Below are 26,023 nucleotides of genomic sequence, written 5' to 3'. Positions count from 1 at the left end.
CAGATCAGGACCTGCTAAATGAACTAGTGTAGCCCACAGCCACATGGCATAGCCAGATCAGAGCATAAGGAGGACTCAGAACATGTTACCTTTTAATGTTTCTTTAGACCGGTCTAAAATAAATCATGGATTTATTGTGAAGGTGTAGGTAGACTAAATTAAATTGATTTATTGTGATGGTGTAGACTATATTACATGGATTTATTGTGATGGTGTAGACTATATTACATGGATTTATTGTGATGGTGTAGACTATATTACATGGATTTATTGTGATGGTGTAGGTAGACTATATTACATGGATTTATTGTGATGGTGTAGGTAGACTATATTACATGGATTTATTGTGATGGTGTAGACTATATTACATGGATTTATTGTGAAGGTGTAGACTATATTACATGGATTTATTGTGATGGTGTAGGTAGACTATATTACATGGATTTATTGTGATGGTGTAGACTATATTACATGGATTTATTGTGATGGTGTAGGTAGACTATATTACATGGATTTATTGTGATGGTGTAGACTATATTACATGGATTTATTGTGATGGTGTAGACTATATTACATTGATTTATTGTGATGGTGTAGGTAGACTATATTACATGGATTTATTGTGATGGTGTAGACTATATTACATGGATTTATTGTGATGGTGTAGGTAGACTATATTACATGGATTTATTGTGATGGTGTAGACTATATTACATGGATTTATTGTGATGGTGTAGGTAGACCATATTACATGGATTTATTGTGATGGTGTAGGTAGACTATATTACATGGATTTATTGTGATGGTGTAGACTATATTACATGGATTTATTGTGATGGTGTAGACTATATTACATGGATTTATTGTGATGGTGTAGGTAGACTATACTATACTATATTCATACTATAAAATACTATATTATAAAATACTATATTACATGGATTTATTGTGATGGTGTAGACTATATTACATGGATTTATTGTGAAGGTGTAGACTATATTACATGGATTTATTGTGATGGTGTAGACTATATTACATGGATTTATTGTGATGGTGTAGACTATATTACATGGATTTATTGTGATGGTGTAGGTAGACTATATTACATGGATTTATTGTGAAGGTGTAGACTATATTACATTGATTTATTGTGATGGTGTAGACTATATTACATGGATTTATTGTGATGGTGTAGGTAGACTATATTACATGGATTTATTGTGATGGTGTAGACTATATTACATGGATTTATTGTGATGGTGTAGGTAGACTATATTACATGGATTTATTGTGATGGTGTAGGTAGACTATATTACATGGATTTATTGTGATGGTGTAGGTAGACTATATTACATGGATTTATCGTGATGGTGTAGACTATATTACATGGATTTATTGTGATGGTGTAGACTATATTACATGGATTTATTGTGATGGTGTAGGTAGACTATATTACATGGATTTATTGTGAAGGTGTAGACTATATTACATTGATTTATTGTGATGGTGTAGACTATATTACATGGATTTATTGTGATGGTGTAGGTAGACTATATTACATGGACTTATTGTGATGGTGTAGACTATATTACATGGATTTATTGTGATGGTGTAGGTAGACTATATTACATGGATTTATTGTGATGGTGTAGACTATATTACATGGATTTATTGTGATGGTGTAGACTATATTACATGGATTTATTGTGACGGTGTAGGTAGACTATATTACATGGATTTATTGTGATGGTGTAGACTATATTACATGGATTTATTGTGATGGTGTAGACTATATTACATGGATTTATTGTGATGGTGTAGGTAGACTATATTACATGGATTTATTGTGATGGTGTAGGTAGACTATATTACATGGATTTATTGTGATGGTGTAGACTATATTACATGGATTTATTGTGATGGTGTAGACTATATTACATGGATTTATTGTGATGGTGTAGACTATATTACATGGATTTATTGTGAAGGTGTAGACTATATTACATGGATTTATTGTGATGGTGTAGACTATATTACATGGATTTATTGTGATGGTGTAGGTAGACTATATTACATGGATTTATTGTGATGGTGTAGACTATATTACATGGATTTATTGTGATGGTGTAGACTATATTACATGGATTTATTGTGATGGTGTAGGTAGACTATATTACATGGATTTATTGTGATGGTGTAGGTAGACTATATTACATGGATTTATCGTGATGGTGTAGACTATATTACATGGATTTATTGTGATGGTGTAGACTATATTACATGGATTTATTGTGATGGTGTAGGTAGACTATATTACATGGATTTATTGTGAAGGTGTAGACTATATTACATTGATTTATTGTGATGGTGTAGACTATATTACATGGATTTATTGTGATGGTGTAGGTAGACTATATTACATGGATTTATTGTGATGGTGTAGACTATATTACATGGATTTATTGTGATGGTGTAGGTAGACTATATTACATGGATTTATTGTGATGTTGTAGGTAGACTATATTACATGGATTTATTGTGATGGTGTAGGTAGACTATATTACATGGATTTATTGTGATGGTGTAGACTATATTACATGGATTTATTGTGATGGTGTAGACTATATTACATGGATTTATTGTGACGGTGTAGGTAGACTATATTACATGGATTTATTGTGATGGTGTAGACTATATTACATGGATTTATTGTGATGGTGTAGACTATATTACATGGATTTATTGTGATGGTGTAGGTAGACTATATTACATGGATTTATTGTGATGGTGTAGGTAGAATATATATTACATGGATTTATTGTGATGGTGTAGACTATATTACATGGATTTATTGTGATGGTGTAGACTATATTACATGGATTTATTGTGATGGTGTAGACTATATTACATGGATTTATTGTGAAGGTGTAGACTATATTACATGGATTTATTGTGATGGTGTAGACTATATTACATGGATTTATTGTGATGGTGTAGGTAGACTATATTACATGGATTTATTATGATGGTGTAGACTATATTACATGGATTTATTGTGATGGTGTAGACTATATTACATGGATTTATTGTGATGGTGTAGGTAGACTATATTACATGGATTTATTGTGATGGTGTAGGTAGACTATATTACATGGATTTATTGTGATGGTGTAGACTATATTACATGGATTTATTGTGAAGGTGTAGACTATATTACATGGATTTATTGTGATGGTGTAGGTAGACTATATTACATGGATTTATTGTGAAGGTGTAGACTATATTACATGGATTTATTGTGATGGTGTAGGTAGACTATATTACAGGGATTTATTGTGATGGTGTAGACTATATTACATGGATTTATTGTGATGGTGTAGACTATAATACATGGATTTATTGTGATGGTGTAGACTATATTACATGGATGTATTGTGATGGTGTAGACTATATTACAAGGATTTATTGTGATGGTGTAGACTTTAATACATGGATTTATTTTGATGGTGTAGACTATATTACATGGATTTATTGTGATTATGTAGGTAGACTATATCACATGGATTTATTGTGATGGTGTAGGTAGACTATATTACATGGATTTATAGTGATGGTGTAGACTATTACATGGATTTATTGTGATGGTGTAGACTATATTACATGGATTTATTGTGATGGTGTAGACTATATTACATGGATTTATTGTGATGGTGTAGGTAGACTATATTACATGGATTTATTGTGAAGGTGTAGGTAGACTATATTACATGGATTTATTGTGATGGTGTAGACTATATTACATGGATTTATTGTGATGGTGTAGACTATATTACATGGATTTATTGTGAAGGTGTAGACTATATTACATGGATTTATTGTGATGGTGTAGGTAGACTATATTACATGGATTTATTGTGATGGTGTAGACTATATTACATGGATTTATTGTGATGGTGTAGACTATATTATGTAACAGTATAACTTTAAACCGTCCCCTCGCCCCGACCCGGGCGCGAACCAGGGACCCTCTGCACACATCAACAACTGACACCCACGATGCGTCGTTACCCATCGCTCCACAAAAGCCGCGGCCCTTGCAAAGCAAGGGGCAACACTACTTAAGTCTCAGAGCAAGTGACGTAACTGATTGAAATGCTACTAGCGCGTACCCGCTAACTAGCTAGCCATTTCACCTCCGTTACACTCACCCCCCTTTCAACCTCCTCCTTTTCCGCAGCAACCAGTGATCCGGGTCAACAGCATCAATGTAACAGTATAACTTTAAACCGTCCCCTCGCCCCGACCCGGGCGCGAACCAGGGACCCTCTGCACACATCAACAACTGACAACCACGAAGCGTCGTTACCCATCGCTCCACAAAAGCTGCGGCCCTTGCAAAGCAAGGGGCAACACTACTTAAGTCTCAGAGCAAGTGACGTAACTGATTGAAATGCTACTAGCGCGTACCCGCTAACTAGCTAGCCATTTCACCTCCGTTACAATTACATGGATTTATTGTGATGGTGTAGACTATATTACATGGATTTATTGTGATGGTGTAGGTAGACTATATTACATGGATTTATTGTGATGGTGTAGACTATATTACATGGATTATTTGATGTTATTTTAATGGACAAAAAATGTGCTTTTCTTTCAAAAACAAGGACATTTCTAAGTGACTCCAAACTTTTGAACGATAGTGTACAGTCCCCACAGGAGGCCTCTTGGTAGGCCGTCATTGTAAATAAAAATGTGTTCTTAACTGACTTGCCTAAACAAATAAAGGTCAAATAAATAAATAAAATCTAAAAAATACAGGAGGACCTGTTTCTTTGTTAAGCCCTCAACACAGAATAGCCGCATGTGGCCACTCCCTTTGGAAATCGTTTGGGAAAAATATCCTTTCTATTTTATTCAGCTATTTTCAATTGTATTCTTCATACTATAAAATAATGTCACGGAATAATAAGCAAAATCCTGTCTTCTAAATGAACTAGCGTAGCCCACAGCCACATGGCATAGCCAGATCAGGGCCTGCTAAATGAACTAGTGTAGCCCACAGCCATATGGCATAGCCAGATCAGGGCCTGCTAAATGAACTAGTGTAGCCCACAGCCATATGGCATAGCCAGATCAGGGCCTGCTAAATGAACTAGTGTAGCCCACAGCCATATGGCATAGCCAGATCAGGGCCTGCTAAATGAACTAGTGTAGCCCACAGCCATATGGCATAGCCAGATCAGGGCCTGCTAAATGAACTAGTGTAGCCCACAGCCATATAGCATAGCCAGATCAGGACCTGCTAAATGAACTAGTGTAGCCCACAGCCACATGGCATAGCCAGATCAGAGCATAAGGAGGACTCAGAACATGTTACCTTTTAATGTTTCTTTAGACCGGTCTAAAATAAATCATGGATTTATTGTGAAGGTGTAGGTAGACTAAATTAAATTGATTTATTGTGATGGTGTAGACTATATTACATGGATTTATTGTGATGGTGTAGACTATATTACATGGATTTATTGTGATGGTGTAGACTATATTACATGGATTTATTGTGATGGTGTAGGTAGACTATATTACATGGATTTATTGTGATGGTGTAGGTAGACTATATTACATGGATTTATTGTGATGGTGTAGACTATATTACATGGATTTATTGTGAAGGTGTAGACTATATTACATGGATTTATTGTGATGGTGTAGGTAGACTATATTACATGGATTTATTGTGATGGTGTAGACTATATTACATGGATTTATTGTGATGGTGTAGGTAGACTATATTACATGGATTTATTGTGATGGTGTAGACTATATTACATGGATTTATTGTGATGGTGTAGACTATATTACATTGATTTATTGTGATGGTGTAGGTAGACTATATTACATGGATTTATTGTGATGGTGTAGACTATATTACATGGATTTATTGTGATGGTGTAGGTAGACTATATTACATGGATTTATTGTGATGGTGTAGACTATATTACATGGATTTATTGTGATGGTGTAGGTAGACCATATTACATGGATTTATTGTGATGGTGTAGGTAGACTATATTACATGGATTTATTGTGATGGTGTAGACTATATTACATGGATTTATTGTGATGGTGTAGACTATATTACATGGATTTATTGTGATGGTGTAGGTAGACTATACTATACTATATTCATACTATAAAATACTATATTATAAAATACTATATTACATGGATTTATTGTGATGGTGTAGACTATATTACATGGATTTATTGTGAAGGTGTAGACTATATTACATGGATTTATTGTGATGGTGTAGACTATATTACATGGATTTATTGTGATGGTGTAGACTATATTACATGGATTTATTGTGATGGTGTAGGTAGACTATATTACATGGATTTATTGTGAAGGTGTAGACTATATTACATTGATTTATTGTGATGGTGTAGACTATATTACATGGATTTATTGTGATGGTGTAGGTAGACTATATTACATGGATTTATTGTGATGGTGTAGACTATATTACATGGATTTATTGTGATGGTGTAGGTAGACTATATTACATGGATTTATTGTGATGGTGTAGGTAGACTATATTACATGGATTTATTGTGATGGTGTAGGTAGACTATATTACATGGATTTATCGTGATGGTGTAGACTATATTACATGGATTTATTGTGATGGTGTAGACTATATTACATGGATTTATTGTGATGGTGTAGGTAGACTATATTACATGGATTTATTGTGAAGGTGTAGACTATATTACATTGATTTATTGTGATGGTGTAGACTATATTACATGGATTTATTGTGATGGTGTAGGTAGACTATATTACATGGACTTATTGTGATGGTGTAGACTATATTACATGGATTTATTGTGATGGTGTAGACTATATTACATGGATTTATTGTGACGGTGTAGGTAGACTATATTACATGGATTTATTGTGATGGTGTAGACTATATTACATGGATTTATTGTGATGGTGTAGACTATATTACATGGATTTATTGTGATGGTGTAGGTAGACTATATTACATGGATTTATTGTGATGGTGTAGGTAGACTATATTACATGGATTTATTGTGATGGTGTAGACTATATTACATGGATTTATTGTGATGGTGTAGACTATATTACATGGATTTATTGTGATGGTGTAGACTATATTACATGGATTTATTGTGAAGGTGTAGACTATATTACATGGATTTATTGTGATGGTGTAGACTATATTACATGGATTTATTGTGATGGTGTAGGTAGACTATATTACATGGATTTATTGTGATGGTGTAGACTATATTACATGGATTTATTGTGATGGTGTAGACTATATTACATGGATTTATTGTGATGGTGTAGGTAGACTATATTACATGGATTTATTGTGATGGTGTAGGTAGACTATATTACATGGATTTATCGTGATGGTGTAGACTATATTACATGGATTTATTGTGATGGTGTAGACTATATTACATGGATTTATTGTGATGGTGTAGACTATATTACATGGATTTATTGTGATGGTGTAGACTATATTACATGGATTTATTGTGATGGTGTAGGTAGACTATACTATACTATATTCATACTATAAAATACTATATTATAAAATACTATATTACATGGATTTATTGTGATGGTGTAGACTATATTACATGGATTTATTGTGAAGGTGTAGACTATATTACATGGATTTATTGTGATGGTGTAGACTATATTACATGGATTTATTGTGATGGTGTAGACTATATTACATGGATTTATTGTGATGGTGTAGGTAGACTATATTACATGGATTTATTGTGAAGGTGTAGACTATATTACATTGATTTATTGTGATGGTGTAGACTATATTACATGGATTTATTGTGATGGTGTAGGTAGACTATATTACATGGATTTATTGTGATGGTGTAGACTATATTACATGGATTTATTGTGATGGTGTAGGTAGACTATATTACATGGATTTATTGTGATGGTGTAGGTAGACTATATTACATGGATTTATTGTGATGGTGTAGGTAGACTATATTACATGGATTTATCGTGATGGTGTAGACTATATTACATGGATTTATTGTGATGGTGTAGACTATATTACATGGATTTATTGTGATGGTGTAGGTAGACTATATTACATGGATTTATTGTGAAGGTGTAGACTATATTACATTGATTTATTGTGATGGTGTAGACTATATTACATGGATTTATTGTGATGGTGTAGGTAGACTATATTACATGGACTTATTGTGATGGTGTAGACTATATTACATGGATTTATTGTGATGGTGTAGGTAGACTATATTACATGGATTTATTGTGATGGTGTAGACTATATTACATGGATTTATTGTGATGGTGTAGACTATATTACATGGATTTATTGTGACGGTGTAGGTAGACTATATTACATGGATTTATTGTGATGGTGTAGACTATATTACATGGATTTATTGTGATGGTGTAGACTATATTACATGGATTTATTGTGATGGTGTAGGTAGACTATATTACATGGATTTATTGTGATGGTGTAGGTAGACTATATTACATGGATTTATTGTGATGGTGTAGACTATATTACATGGATTTATTGTGATGGTGTAGACTATATTACATGGATTTATTGTGATGGTGTAGACTATATTACATGGATTTATTGTGAAGGTGTAGACTATATTACATGGATTTATTGTGATGGTGTAGACTATATTACATGGATTTATTGTGATGGTGTAGGTAGACTATATTACATGGATTTATTGTGATGGTGTAGACTATATTACATGGATTTATTGTGATGGTGTAGACTATATTACATGGATTTATTGTGATGGTGTAGGTAGACTATATTACATGGATTTATTGTGATGGTGTAGGTAGACTATATTACATGGATTTATCGTGATGGTGTAGACTATATTACATGGATTTATTGTGATGGTGTAGACTATATTACATGGATTTATTGTGATGGTGTAGGTAGACTATATTACATGGATTTATTGTGAAGGTGTAGACTATATTACATTGATTTATTGTGATGGTGTAGACTATATTACATGGATTTATTGTGATGGTGTAGGTAGACTATATTACATGGATTTATTGTGATGGTGTAGACTATATTACATGGATTTATTGTGATGGTGTAGGTAGACTATATTACATGGATTTATTGTGATGTTGTAGGTAGACTATATTACATGGATTTATTGTGATGGTGTAGGTAGACTATATTACATGGATTTATTGTGATGGTGTAGACTATATTACATGGATTTATTGTGATGGTGTAGACTATATTACATGGATTTATTGTGACGGTGTAGGTAGACTATATTACATGGATTTATTGTGATGGTGTAGACTATATTACATGGATTTATTGTGATGGTGTAGACTATATTACATGGATTTATTGTGATGGTGTAGGTAGACTATATTACATGGATTTATTGTGATGGTGTAGGTAGAATATATATTACATGGATTTATTGTGATGGTGTAGACTATATTACATGGATTTATTGTGATGGTGTAGACTATATTACATGGATTTATTGTGATGGTGTAGACTATATTACATGGATTTATTGTGAAGGTGTAGACTATATTACATGGATTTATTGTGATGGTGTAGACTATATTACATGGATTTATTGTGATGGTGTAGGTAGACTATATTACATGGATTTATTGTGATGGTGTAGACTATATTACATGGATTTATTGTGATGGTGTAGACTATATTACATGGATTTATTGTGATGGTGTAGGTAGACTATATTACATGGATTTATTGTGATGGTGTAGGTAGACTATATTACATGGATTTATTGTGATGGTGTAGACTATATTACATGGATTTATTGTGAAGGTGTAGACTATATTACATGGATTTATTGTGATGGTGTAGGTAGACTATATTACATGGATTTATTGTGAAGGTGTAGACTATATTACATGGATTTATTGTGATGGTGTAGGTAGACTATATTACAGGGATTTATTGTGATGGTGTAGACTATATTACATGGATTTATTGTGATGGTGTAGACTATAATACATGGATTTATTGTGATGGTGTAGACTATATTACATGGATGTATTGTGATGGTGTAGACTATATTACAAGGATTTATTGTGATGGTGTAGACTTTAATACATGGATTTATTTTGATGGTGTAGACTATATTACATGGATTTATTGTGATTATGTAGGTAGACTATATCACATGGATTTATTGTGATGGTGTAGGTAGACTATATTACATGGATTTATAGTGATGGTGTAGACTATTACATGGATTTATTGTGATGGTGTAGACTATATTACATGGATTTATTGTGATGGTGTAGACTATATTACATGGATTTATTGTGATGGTGTAGGTAGACTATATTACATGGATTTATTGTGAAGGTGTAGGTAGACTATATTACATGGATTTATTGTGATGGTGTAGACTATATTACATGGATTTATTGTGATGGTGTAGACTATATTACATGGATTTATTGTGAAGGTGTAGACTATATTACATGGATTTATTGTGATGGTGTAGGTAGACTATATTACATGGATTTATTGTGATGGTGTAGACTATATTACATGGATTTATTGTGATGGTGTAGACTATATTATGTAACAGTATAACTTTAAACCGTCCCCTCGCCCCGACCCGGGCGCGAACCAGGGACCCTCTGCACACATCAACAACTGACACCCACGATGCGTCGTTACCCATCGCTCCACAAAAGCCGCGGCCCTTGCAAAGCAAGGGGCAACACTACTTAAGTCTCAGAGCAAGTGACGTAACTGATTGAAATGCTACTAGCGCGTACCCGCTAACTAGCTAGCCATTTCACCTCCGTTACACTCACCCCCCTTTCAACCTCCTCCTTTTCCGCAGCAACCAGTGATCCGGGTCAACAGCATCAATGTAACAGTATAACTTTAAACCGTCCCCTCGCCCCGACCCGGGCGCGAACCAGGGACCCTCTGCACACATCAACAACTGACAACCACGAAGCGTCGTTACCCATCGCTCCACAAAAGCTGCGGCCCTTGCAAAGCAAGGGGCAACACTACTTAAGTCTCAGAGCAAGTGACGTAACTGATTGAAATGCTACTAGCGCGTACCCGCTAACTAGCTAGCCATTTCACCTCCGTTACAATTACATGGATTTATTGTGATGGTGTAGACTATATTACATGGATTTATTGTGATGGTGTAGGTAGACTATATTACATGGATTTATTGTGATGGTGTAGACTATATTACATGGATTATTTGATGTTATTTTAATGGACAAAAAATGTGCTTTTCTTTCAAAAACAAGGACATTTCTAAGTGACTCCAAACTTTTGAACGATAGTGTACAGTCCCCACAGGAGGCCTCTTGGTAGGCCGTCATTGTAAATAAAAATGTGTTCTTAACTGACTTGCCTAAACAAATAAAGGTCAAATAAATAAATAAAATCTAAAAAATACAGGAGGACCTGTTTCTTTGTTAAGCCCTCAACACAGAATAGCCGCATGTGGCCACTCCCTTTGGAAATCGTTTGGGAAAAATATCCTTTCTATTTTATTCAGCTATTTTCAATTGTATTCTTCATACTATAAAATAATGTCACGGAATAATAAGCAAAATCCTGTCTTCTAAATGAACTAGCGTAGCCCACAGCCACATGGCATAGCCAGATCAGGGCCTGCTAAATGAACTAGTGTAGCCCACAGCCATATGGCATAGCCAGATCAGGGCCTGCTAAATGAACTAGTGTAGCCCACAGCCATATGGCATAGCCAGATCAGGGCCTGCTAAATGAACTAGTGTAGCCCACAGCCATATGGCATAGCCAGATCAGGGCCTGCTAAATGAACTAGTGTAGCCCACAGCCATATGGCATAGCCAGATCAGGGCCTGCTAAATGAACTAGTGTAGCCCACAGCCATATAGCATAGCCAGATCAGGACCTGCTAAATGAACTAGTGTAGCCCACAGCCACATGGCATAGCCAGATCAGAGCATAAGGAGGACTCAGAACATGTTACCTTTTAATGTTTCTTTAGACCGGTCTAAAATAAATCATGGATTTATTGTGAAAGTGTAGGTAGACTAAATTAAATTGATTTATTGTGATGGTGTAGACTATATTACATGGATTTATTGTGATGGTGTAGACTATATTACATGGATTTATTGTGATGGTGTAGACTATATTACATGGATTTATTGTGATGGTGTAGGTAGACTATATTACATGGATTTATTGTGATGGTGTAGGTAGACTATATTACATGGATTTATTGTGATGGTGTAGACTATATTACATGGATTTATTGTGAAGGTGTAGACTATATTACATGGATTTATTGTGATGGTGTAGGTAGACTATATTACATGGATTTATTGTGATGGTGTAGACTATATTACATGGATTTATTGTGATGGTGTAGGTAGACTATATTACATGGATTTATTGTGATGGTGTAGACTATATTACATGGATTTATTGTGATGGTGTAGACTATATTACATTGATTTATTGTGATGGTGTAGGTAGACTATATTACATGGATTTATTGTGATGGTGTAGACTATATTACATGGATTTATTGTGATGGTGTAGGTAGACTATATTACATGGATTTATTGTGATGGTGTAGACTATATTACATGGATTTATTGTGATGGTGTAGGTAGACCATATTACATGGATTTATTGTGATGGTGTAGGTAGACTATATTACATGGATTTATCGTGATGGTGTAGACTATATTACATGGATTTATTGTGATGGTGTAGACTATATTACATGGATTTATTGTGATGGTGTAGGTAGACTATATTACATGGATTTATTGTGAAGGTGTAGACTATATTACATTGATTTATTGTGATGGTGTAGACTATATTACATGGATTTATTGTGATGGTGTAGGTAGACTATATTACATGGACTTATTGTGATGGTGTAGACTATATTACATGGATTTATTGTGATGGTGTAGACTATATTACATGGATTTATTGTGACGGTGTAGGTAGACTATATTACATGGATTTATTGTGATGGTGTAGACTATATTACATGGATTTATTGTGATGGTGTAGACTATATTACATGGATTTATTGTGATGGTGTAGGTAGACTATATTACATGGATTTATTGTGATGGTGTAGGTAGACTATATTACATGGATTTATTGTGATGGTGTAGACTATATTACATGGATTTATTGTGATGGTGTAGACTATATTACATGGATTTATTGTGATGGTGTAGACTATATTACATGGATTTATTGTGAAGGTGTAGACTATATTACATGGATTTATTGTGATGGTGTAGACTATATTACATGGATTTATTGTGATGGTGTAGGTAGACTATATTACATGGATTTATTGTGATGGTGTAGACTATATTACATGGATTTATTGTGATGGTGTAGGTAGACTATATTACATGGATTTATTGTGATGGTGTAGGTAGACTATATTACATGGATTTATTGTGATGGTGTAGGTAGACTATATTACATGGATTTATCGTGATGGTGTAGACTATATTACATGGATTTATTGTGATGGTGTAGACTATATTACATGGATTTATTGTGATGGTGTAGGTAGACTATATTACATGGATTTATTGTGAAGGTGTAGACTATATTACATTGATTTATTGTGATGGTGTAGACTATATTACATGGATTTATTGTGATGGTGTAGGTAGACTATATTACATGGACTTATTGTGATGGTGTAGACTATATTACATGGATTTATTGTGATGGTGTAGACTATATTACATGGATTTATTGTGACGGTGTAGGTAGACTATATTACATGGATTTATTGTGATGGTGTAGACTATATTACATGGATTTATTGTGATGGTGTAGACTATATTACATGGATTTATTGTGATGGTGTAGGTAGACTATATTACATGGATTTATTGTGATGGTGTAGGTAGACTATATTACATGGATTTATTGTGATGGTGTAGACTATATTACATGGATTTATTGTGATGGTGTAGACTATATTACATGGATTTATTGTGATGGTGTAGACTATATTACATGGATTTATTGTGAAGGTGTAGACTATATTACATGGATTTATTGTGATGGTGTAGACTATATTACATGGATTTATTGTGATGGTGTAGGTAGACTATATTACATGGATTTATTGTGATGGTGTAGACTATATTACATGGATTTATTGTGATGGTGTAGACTATATTACATGGATTTATTGTGATGGTGTAGGTAGACTATATTACATGGATTTATTGTGATGGTGTAGGTAGACTATATTACATGGATTTATCGTGATGGTGTAGACTATATTACATGGATTTATTGTGATGGTGTAGACTATATTACATGGATTTATTGTGATGGTGTAGGTAGACTATATTACATGGATTTATTGTGAAGGTGTAGACTATATTACATTGATTTATTGTGATGGTGTAGACTATATTACATGGATTTATTGTGATGGTGTAGGTAGACTATATTACATGGATTTATTGTGATGGTGTAGACTATATTACATGGATTTATTGTGATGGTGTAGGTAGACTATATTACATGGATTTATTGTGATGTTGTAGGTAGACTATATTACATGGATTTATTGTGATGGTGTAGGTAGACTATATTACATGGATTTATTGTGATGGTGTAGACTATATTACATGGATTTATTGTGATGGTGTAGACTATATTACATGGATTTATTGTGACGGTGTAGGTAGACTATATTACATGGATTTATTGTGATGGTGTAGACTATATTACATGGATTTATTGTGATGGTGTAGACTATATTACATGGATTTATTGTGATGGTGTAGGTAGACTATATTACATGGATTTATTGTGATGGTGTAGGTAGAATATATATTACATGGATTTATTGTGATGGTGTAGACTATATTACATGGATTTATTGTGATGGTGTAGACTATATTACATGGATTTATTGTGATGGTGTAGACTATATTACATGGATTTATTGTGAAGGTGTAGACTATATTACATGGATTTATTGTGATGGTGTAGACTATATTACATGGATTTATTGTGATGGTGTAGGTAGACTATATTACATGGATTTATTGTGATGGTGTAGACTATATTACATGGATTTATTGTGATGGTGTAGACTATATTACATGGATTTATTGTGATGGTGTAGGTAGACTATATTACATGGATTTATTGTGATGGTGTAGGTAGACTATATTACATGGATTTATTGTGATGGTGTAGACTATATTACATGGATTTATTGTGAAGGTGTAGACTATATTACATGGATTTATTGTGATGGTGTAGGTAGACTATATTACATGGATTTATTGTGAAGGTGTAGACTATATTACATGGATTTATTGTGATGGTGTAGGTAGACTATATTACAGGGATTTATTGTGATGGTGTAGACTATATTACATGGATTTATTGTGATGGTGTAGACTATAATACATGGATTTATTGTGATGGTGTAGACTATATTACATGGATGTATTGTGATGGTGTAGACTATATTACAAGGATTTATTGTGATGGTGTAGACTTTAATACATGGATTTATTGTGATGGTGTAGACTATATTACATGGATTTATTGTGATTATGTAGGTAGACTATATCACATGGATTTATTGTGATGGTGTAGGTAGACTATATTACATGGATTTATAGTGATGGTGTAGACTATTACATGGATTTATTGTGATGGTGTAGACTATATTACATGGATTTATTGTGATGGTGTAGACTATATTACATGGATTTATTGTGATGGTGTAGGTAGACTATATTACATGGATTTATTGTGAAGGTGTAGGTAGACTATATTACATGGATTTATTGTGATGGTGTAGACTATATTACATGGATTTATTGTGATGGTGTAGACTATATTACATGGATTTATTGTGAAGGTGTAGACTATATTACATGGATTTATTGTGATGGTGTAGGTAGACTATATTACATGGATTTATTGTGATGGTGTAGACTATATTACATGGATTTATTGTGATGGTGTAGACTATATTATGTAACAGTATAACTTTAAACCGTCCCCTCGCCCCGACCCGGGCGCGAACCAGGGACCCTCTGCACACATCAACAACTGACACCCACGATGCGTCGTTACCCATCGCTCCACAAAAGCCGCGGCCCTTGCAAAGCAAGGGGCAACACTACTTAAGTCTCAGAGCAAGTGACGTAACTGATTGAAATGCTACTAGCGCGTACCCGCTAACTAGCTAGCCATTTCACCTCCGTTACACTCACCCCCCTTTCAACCTCCTCCTTTTCCGCAGCAACCAGTGATCCGGGTCAACAGCATCAATGTAACAGTATAACTTTAAACCGTCCCCTCGCCCCGACCCGGGCGCGAACCAGGGACCCTCTGCACACATCAACAACTGACAACCACGAAGCGTCGTTACCCATCGCTCCACAAAAGCTGCGGCCCTTGCAAAGCAAGGGGCAACACTACTTAAGTCTCAGAGCAAGTGACGTAACTGATTGAAATGCTACTAGCGCGTACCCGCTAACTAGCTAGCCATTTCACCTCCGTTACAATTACATGGATTTATTGTGATGGTGTAGACTATATTACATGGATTTATTGTGATGGTGTAGGTAGACTATATTACATGGATTTATTGTGATGGTGTAGACTATATTACATGGATTTATTGTGATGGTGTAGGTAGACTATATTACATGGATTTATTGTGATGGTGTAGACTATATTACATGGATTTATTGTGATGGTGTAGGTAGACTATATTACATGGATTTATTGTGATGGTGTAGACTATATTACATGGATTTATTGTGATGGTGTAGGTAGACTATATTACATGGATTTATTGTGATGGTGTAGACTATATTACATGGATTTATTGTGATGGTGTAGACTATATTACATGGATTTATTGTGATGGTGTAGACTATATTACAGGGATTTATTGTGATGGTGTAGGTAGACTATATTACATGGATTTATTGTGATGGTGTAGGTAGACCATATTACATGGATTTATTGTGATGCTGTAGACTATATTACATGGATTTATTGTGATGGTGTAGACTATATTACATGGATTTATTGTGATGGTGTAGACTATATTACATGGATTTATTGTGAAGGTGTAGACTATATTACATGGATTTATTGTGATGGTGTAGGTAGACTATATTACATGGATTTATTGTGATGGTGTAGACTATATTACATGGATTTATTGTGATGGTGTAGGTAGACTATATTACATGGATTTATTGTGATGGTGTAGGTAGACCATATTACATGGATTTATTGTGATGGTGTAGACTATATTACATGGATTTATTGTGATGGTGTAGACTATATTACATGGATTTATTGTGATGGTGTAGGTAGACTATATTACATGGATTTATTGTGATGGTGTAGGTAGACTATATTACATGGATTTATTGTGATGGTGTAGACTATATTACATGGATTTATTGTGATGGTGTAGGTAGACTATATTACATGGATTTATTGTGATGGTGTAGGTAGACTATATTACATGGATTTATTGTGATGGTGTAGGTAGACTATATTACATGGATTTATTGTGATGGTGTAGACTATATTACATGGATTTATTGTGATGGTGTAGGTAGACTATATTACATGGATTTATTGTGATGGTGTAGACTATATTACATGGATTTATTGTGATGGTGTAGACTATATTACATGGATTTATTGTGATGGTGTAGGTAGACTATATTACATGGATTTATTGTGATGGTGTAGGTAGACCATATTACATGGATTTATTGTGATGGTGTAGACTATATTACATGGATTTATTGTGATGGTGTAGACTATATTACATGGATTTATTGTGAAGGTGTAGACTATATTACATGGATTTATTGTGATGGTGTAGGTAGACTATATTACATGGATTTATTGTGATGGTGTAGGTAGACTATATTACATGGATTTATTGTGATGGTGTAGACTATATTACATGGATTTATTGTGATGGTGTAGACTATATTACATGGATTTATTGTGATGGTGTAGACTATATTACATGGATTTATTGTGAAGGTGTAGACTATATTACATGGATTTATTGTGAAGGTGTAGACTATATTACATGGATTTATTGTGATGGTGTAGACTATATTACATGGATTTATTGTGAAGGTGTAGACTATATTACATGGATTTATTGTGATGGTGTAGGTAGACTATATTACATGGATTTATTGTGATGGTGTAGGTAGACTATATTACATGGATTTATTGTGATGGTGTAGGTAGACTATATTACAGGGATTTATTGTGATGGTGTAGACTATATTACATGGATTTATTGTGATGGTGTAGACTATAATACATGGATTTATTGTGATGGTGTAGGTAGACAATATTACATGGATTTATTGTGATGGTGTAGACTATATTACATGGATTTATTGTGATGGTGTAGGTAGACTATATTACATGGATTTATTGTGATGGTGTAGGTAGACTATATTACATGGATTTATTGTGATGGTGTAGACTATATTACATGGATTTATTGTGATGGTGTAGACTATATTACATGGATTTATTGTGATGGTGTAGGTAGACTATATTACATGGATTTATTGTGATGGTGTAGACTATATTACATGGATTTATTGTGATGGTGTAGACTATATTACATGGATGTATTGTGATGGTGTAGGTAGACTGTATTACATGGATTTATTGTGATGGTGTAGACTATATTACATGGATTTATTGTGATGGTGTAGGTAGACTATATTACATGGATTTATTGTGATGGTGTAGGTAGACTATATTACATGGATTTATTGTGATGGTGTAGGTACACTATATTACATGGATTTATTGTGATGGTGTAGGCTATATTACATGGATTTATTGTGATGGTGTAGGTAGACTATATTACATGGATTTATTGTGATGGTGTAGACTATATTACATGGATTTATTGTGATGGTGTAGGTAGACTATATTACATGGATTTATTGTGATGGTGTAGACTATATTACATGGATTTATTGTGATGGTGTAGGTAGACTATATTACATGGATTTATTGTGATGGTGTAGGTAGACTCTATTACATGGATTTATTGTGATGGTGTAGGTAGACTATATTACATGGATTTATTGTGAAGGTGTAGACTATATTACATGGATTTATTGTGATGGTGTAGACTATATTACATGGATTTATTGTGATGGTGTAGGTAGACTATATTACATGGATTTATTGTGATGGTGTAGGTAGACTATATTACATGGAATTATTGTGAAGGTGTAGACTATATTACATGGATTTATTGTGATGGTGTAGACTATATTACATGGATTTATTGTGATGGTGTAGAATATATTACATGGATTTATTGTGATGGTGTAGGTAGACTATATTACATGGATTTATTGTGATGGTGTAGACTATATTACATGGATTTATTGTGAAGGTGTAGGTAGACTATATTACATGGATTTATTGTGATGGTGTAGTTAGACTATATTACATGGATTTATTGTGATGGTGTAGACTATATTACATGGATTTATTGTGATGGTGTAGGTAGACTATATTACATGGATTTATTGTGATGGTGTAGACTATATTACATGGATTTATTGTGAAGGTGTAGACTATATTACATGGATTTATTGTGATGGTGTAGACTATATTACATGGATTTATTGTGATGGTGTAGGTAGACTATATTACATGGATTTATTGTGATGGTGTAGACTATATTACATGGATTTATTGTGATGGTGTAGACTATATTACATGGATTTATTGTGATGGTGTAGGTAGACTATATTACATGGATTTATTGTGATGGTGTAGACTATATTACATGGATTTATTGTGATGGTGTAGGTAGACTATATTACATGGATTTATTGTGAAGGTGTAGGTAGACTATATTACATGGATTTATTGTGATGGTGTAGGTAGACCATATTACATGGATTTATTGTGATGGTGTAGGTAGACTATATTACATGGATTTATTGTGATGGTGTAGACTATATTACATGGATTTATTGTGAAGGTGTAGGTAGACTATATTACATGGATTTATTGTGATGGTGTAGACTATATTACATGGATTTATTGTGATGGTGTAGGTAGACTATATTACATGGATTTATTGTGATGGTGTAGACTATATTACATGGATTTATTGTGATGGTGTAGACTATATTACATGGATTTATTGTGATGGTGTAGGTAGACTATATTACATGGATTTATTTTAACTGTGTGTGTGTGTGTTTTAACTGTGTGTGTGTGTGTGTGTGTGTGTGTGTGTGTGTGTGTGTGTGTGTGTGTGTGTGTGTGTGTAGATGGTGATGTTCCTAGGGGATTTTAACTGTGTGTTTGTGTGTGTGTGTGTGTAGATGGTGATGTTCCTAGGGGATTTTAACTGTGTTTGTGTGTGTGTGTGTGTGTGTGTGTAGATGGTGATGTTCCTTGAGGATTTTAACTGTGTGTGTGTGTGTGTGTGCGTGTGTGTAGATGGTGATGTTCCTAGGGGATTTTAACTGTGTGTGTGTGTGTGTGTGTGTGTAGATGGTGATGTTCCTAGGGGATTTTAACTGTGTGTGTGTGTGTGTGTGTGTGTGTGTGTGTGTGTGTGTGTAGATGGTGATGTTCCTAGGGGATTTTAACTGTGTGTGTGTGTGTGTGTGTGTGTAGATGGTGATGTTCCTAGGGGATTTTAACTGTGTGTGTGTGTGTGTGTGTGTGTGTGTGTGTGTGTGTGTGTAGATGGTGATGTTCCTAGGGGATTTTAACGCTGACTGTGGCTATGTGGCCAAGAAGAACAGGCAGCATGTACGTCTCTATAGTAACCAGGACTTCCTGTGGCTGATAGGAGACACAGAGGACACCACCGTTAGACAAACCACCACCTGTGCCTACGACAGGTACGTCTGTGTGTGTGTGTGTGTGTGTGTGTGTGTGTGTGTGTGTGTGTGTGTGTGTGTGTCTGTGTGTGTGTGTGTGTGTGTGTGTGTGTGTGTGTGTGTGTGTGTGTGTGTGTGTGTGTGAGCGCTTTGAAGGCTGTCCAGTGCACTGGTCTACAATCAAATCAAATCAAGTTTATTTTATATAGCCCTTCGTACATCAGCTAATATCTCGGTCTACAATGCGCCTTTGATTGAATACCCAACCTGTGTGTTACCCTGTGTGTTAACCCTGTGTGGTAACCCTGTGTGTTACCCCTGTGTGGTAACCCTGTGTGGTAACCCTGTGTGTTAACCCTGTGTGGTAACCCCTGTGTGTTACCCCTGTGTGTTACCCCTGTGTGTTACCCCTGTGTGTTACCCCTGTGTGTTACCCCTGTGTGGTAACCCTGTGTGTGTTGTAGGATCGTTGTCCACGGGGAAGCATTTGCAAAAGCCATCGTGCCCCAGTCCGCACAACCTTTCAACTTCGCCAGAGAATACGGCCTCACAGAGGAACAGGTAAGACACCCACAGAGTCAATTCAACAGGTAACACAGCCACAGAGTCAATTCAACAGGTAACACAGCCACAGAGTCAATTCAACAGGTAACACAGCCACAGAGTCAATTCAACAGGTAACACACCCACAGAGTCAATTCAACAGGTAACACACCCACAGAGTCAATTCAACAGGTAACACAGCCACAGAGTCAATTCAACAGGTAACACAGCCACAGAGTCAATTCAACAGGTAACACAGCCACAGAGTCAATTCAACAGGTAACACAGCCACAGAGTCAATTCAACAGGTAACACAGCCACAGAGTCAATTCAACAGGTAACACAGCCACAGAGTCAATTCAACAGCTAACACACCCACAGAGTCAATCTAACAGCTAACACAGCCACAGAGTCAATCTAACAGCTAACACACCCACAGAGTCAATTCAACAGGTAACACAGCCACAGAGTCAATTCAACAGGTAACACAGCCACAGAGTCAATTCAACAGCTAACACAGAGTCAATTCAACAGCTAACACAGAGTCAATTCAACAGGTAACACACCCACAGAGTCAATTCAACAGCTAACACAGAGTCAATTCAACAGCTAACACACCCACAGAGTCAATTCAACAGGTAACACACCCACAGAGTCAATTCAACAGGTAACACACCCACAGAGTCAATTCAGGATGTAAATTGAAATCCTGCATGTGTTTTAATGCGTTTGTCTTTCTCCAGGCCCTGGACGTCAGTGACCACTACCCAGTGGAGGTGGAGTTGAAGGCGGGGTCAGAACATTTGGCAGGCCACACCCTTCTGATCATCCTCATGGCCTTCTTCATCTCCACCTGAACCTGTGGCCACGTTCCAGGCCGACTTTACTGCAGACACTGCATTGCATCATGGTTGTGTCCCACGTCAAGCATCAGATGGTTATACTGTATCATATGATGTGTAACATACATACATACATACATATTTTACACTGAACTAAAATATAAATGCAACATACAACAATTCCAGAGGTTTTACTGAGTTACATTTCATATAAGGAAATCAGTCCATTGAAATAAATTCATTAGGCCCTAATCTATGGATTTCACATGACTGGGCAGGGGCACTGCCATGGGTTGGCCTGGAAGGGCATAGGCCCACCCATTGGGGAGCCAGGCTAAGCCAATCAGAATGAGTTTTTTCCCCATAAAGGGCTTTATTACAGACAGAAATGCTCCTCAGTAGCCCCTCCTCAGACGATTCCACAAGTGAAGAAGCCGGATGTGGAGGTCCTGGGCTGGTGTGGTTACACGTGGTCTGCGTTTTTTAGTCCGGTTGAACGTACTGCCAAACTCTCCAAAACAACGTTGGATGCGGCTTATGGTAGAGATGTGCACATTCAATTCTCTGGCAACAGCTCAGTTGGACATTTCTGAATGTCAGCATGCCAATTGCACACTCCCTCAAAACTTGAGACATCTGTGGTATTGTTTTGTTTAACAACTGCACATTTTAAAGTGGCATTTTATTGTCCCCAGCACAAGGTGCACCTGTGTAATGATCATGCTGTTTAATCAGCTTCTTGATATGCCATACCTGTCAGGTGGATGGATTATCTTGGCAAAGGAGAAATGCTCACTAACAGGGATGTAAACTAATTTGTGCACAAAATTTGAAAGAAATAAGCTTTTTTTTTTTTTTGCATATGAATTTGAATTTCTGGGATCTTTTATTTCAGCTCATGAAACATGTGACCAGAAATGTACATGTTGCGTTTATATTTGTGTTCAGTGTAGTTAGCATAATATGTTAAACACCTGTACAGGTGAGATCTGGCAGGTGTCTGCAATGTAGTCAGCCTGGAGAACTGTGTGTGTGTGTGTGTGTGTGTGTGTGTGTGTGTGTGTGTGTGTGTGTGTGTGTGTGTGTGTGTGTGTGTGTGTGTGTGTGTGTGTGTGTGTGTGTGTGTGTGTGTGTGTGTGTGTGTAGATGGTGATGTTCCTAGGGGATTTTAACTCTGTGTGTGTGTTTTTGTGTGTGGGAGATGGGAGAACTCTATATGACTTCTGGGTCGAATACCAAAACACAAAGTAGAAAAACCTGCCTGTGTGCCCTTGAGCAAGGCACTTAACCCTAATTTGCTCCAGCACAGTACTTCTATGGCCGACCCTGTAAAACATTTCACGGCACCTATCCGATATATGTAAAAATAAAACATGTTTTTGCTGACACATTCAATCAAACACCTATTTCAGTAGTTCCATAGTACCTCATAGCTCAATAAAATCACAGAATGTCCTTTAAAACCCCTACTACTTCCTGAATGATCAGGAATTGTGTGAGTACACACGGCGCCACTGGTTTAGAAACGGACACTAACAGGTTTGATGGAATTCTAGCCCGGGTTTCAGGAGTCTGAACACCAAAAGCCATTAATACCAGGATATTTACTGTGTATGTTTCTATGTATGGAAATATATTTTTTACACTGCACTAGTAGTACACTGCACTGCACAAGACATCCACTGGGGACAATATGTATCGATTGTATTGGATTCAAAGGGGAGAGGCTATAAAGGATAGTACGGACCTGTAAAACCACTAGCCAAAGTCTAAAACGTACCCTTAACCTATTCGTATCATTTCTAATGTTATTTGTCACATGTGCTGAATACAACAGGTGTAGACCTCACAGTGAAATGCTGAATACAACAGGTGTAGTAGACCTTACAGTGAAATGCTGAATACAACAGGTGTAGTAGACCTCACAGTGAAATGCTGAATACAACAGGTGTAGTAGACCTTACAGTGAAATGCCGAATACAACAGGTGTAGTAGACCTCACAGTGAAATGCTGACTACAACAGGTGTAGTAGACCTTACAGTGAAATGCTGAATACAACAGGTGTAGTAGACCTCACAGTGAAATGCTGACTACAACAGGTGTAGTAGACCTCACAGTGAAATGCTGAATACAACAGGTGTAGTAGACCTTACAGTGAAATGCTGAATACAACAGGTGTAGTAGACCTCACAGTGAAATGCTGAATACAACAGGTGTAGTAGACCTTACAGTGAAATGCTGAATACAACAGGTGTAGTAGACCTTACAGTGAAATGCTGAATACAACAGGTGTAGTAGACCTCACAGTGAAATGCTGACTACAACAGGTGTAGTAGACCTTACAGTGAAATGCTGAATACAACAGGTGTAGTAGACCTCACAGTGAAATGCTGAATACAACAGGTGTAGTAGACCTTACAGTGAAATGCTGAATACAACAGGTGTAGTAGACCTTACAGTGAAATGCTGAATACAACAGGTGTAGTAGACCTTACAGTGAAATGCTGAATACAACAGGTGTAGTAGAACTTTACAGTGAAATGCTGAATACAACAGGTGTAGTAGACCTCACAGTGAAATGCTGAATACAACAGGTGTAGTAGACCTCACAGTGAAATGCTGAATACAACAGGTGTAGTAGACCTCACAGTGAAATGCTGAATACAACAGGTGTAGTAGACCTCACAGTGAAATGCTGAATACAACAGGTGTAGTAGACCTCACAGTGAAATGCTGAATACAACAGGTGTAGTAGACCTCACAGTGAAATGCTGAATACAACAGGTGTAGTAGACCTCACAGTGAAATGCTGAATACAACAGGTGTAGTAGACCTCACAGTGAAATGCTGAATACAACAGGTGTAGTAGACCTCACAGTGAAATGCTGAATACAACAGGTGTAGTAGACCTCACAGTGAAATGCTGAATACAACAGGTGTAGTAGACCTCACAGTGAAATGCTGAATACAACAGGTGTAGTAGACCTCACAGTGAAATGCTGAATACAACAGGTGTAGTAGACCTTACAGTGAAATGCTGAATACAACAGGTGTAGTAGACCTCACAGTGAAATGCTGAATACAACAGGTGTAGTAGACCTCACAGTGAAATGCTGAATACTACAGGTGTAGTAGACCTCACAGTGAAATGCTGAATACAACAGGTGTAGTAGATCTCACAGTGAAATGCTGAATACAACAGGTGTAGTAGACCTCACAGTGAAATGCTGAATACAACAGGTGTAGTAGACCTCACAGTGAAATGCTGAATACAACAGGTGTAGTAGACCTCACAGTGAAATGCTGAATACAACAGGTGTAGTAGACCTCACAGTGAAATGCTGAATACAACAGGTGTAGTAGACCTCACAGTGAAATGCTGAATACAACAGGTGTAGTAGACCTCACAGGGAAATGCTGAATACAACAGGTGTAGTAGACCTCACAGTAAAATGCTGAATACAACAGGTGTAGTAGACCTCACAGTGAAATGCTGAATACAACAGGTGTAGTAGACCTCACAGTGAAATGCTGAATACAACAGGTGTAGTAGACCTCACAGTGAAATGCTGAATACAACAGGTGTAGTAGACCTTACAGTGAAAT

At 35.8% G+C, this 26,023-nt stretch overlaps 1 protein-coding gene across 4 annotated transcripts in view; it reads left to right on the top strand.

Annotated features, from left to right (window-relative positions):
- dnase1l1 (deoxyribonuclease I-like 1) overlaps nt 1-23,822 on the top strand; it is a 56,686-nt gene extending 32,864 nt beyond the window's left edge. For all 4 annotated transcript variants that reach the window (XM_055932768.1, XM_055932766.1, XM_055932767.1 and 1 more), the window contains exons 7-9: nt 20,895-21,052; nt 21,496-21,592; nt 22,318-23,822. In XM_055932768.1, coding sequence (XP_055788743.1) covers nt 20,895-21,052; nt 21,496-21,592; nt 22,318-22,431 — 369 coding nt within the window. In that variant the 3' untranslated portion in view covers nt 22,432-23,822. The remainder of the gene's footprint in view (nt 1-20,894; nt 21,053-21,495; nt 21,593-22,317) is intronic.
- The last annotated feature ends 2,201 nt before the right edge of the window (nt 23,823-26,023 follow it).

Source organism: Salvelinus fontinalis, chromosome 8, assembly GCF_029448725.1.
Source record: "Salvelinus fontinalis isolate EN_2023a chromosome 8, ASM2944872v1, whole genome shotgun sequence".
NCBI classification, from domain to species: Eukaryota; Metazoa; Chordata; class Actinopteri; order Salmoniformes; family Salmonidae; genus Salvelinus; species Salvelinus fontinalis.
The sequence above is the reverse complement of the archived record's forward strand: the minus strand, read 5'-3'. Positions and strand labels throughout refer to the sequence as shown.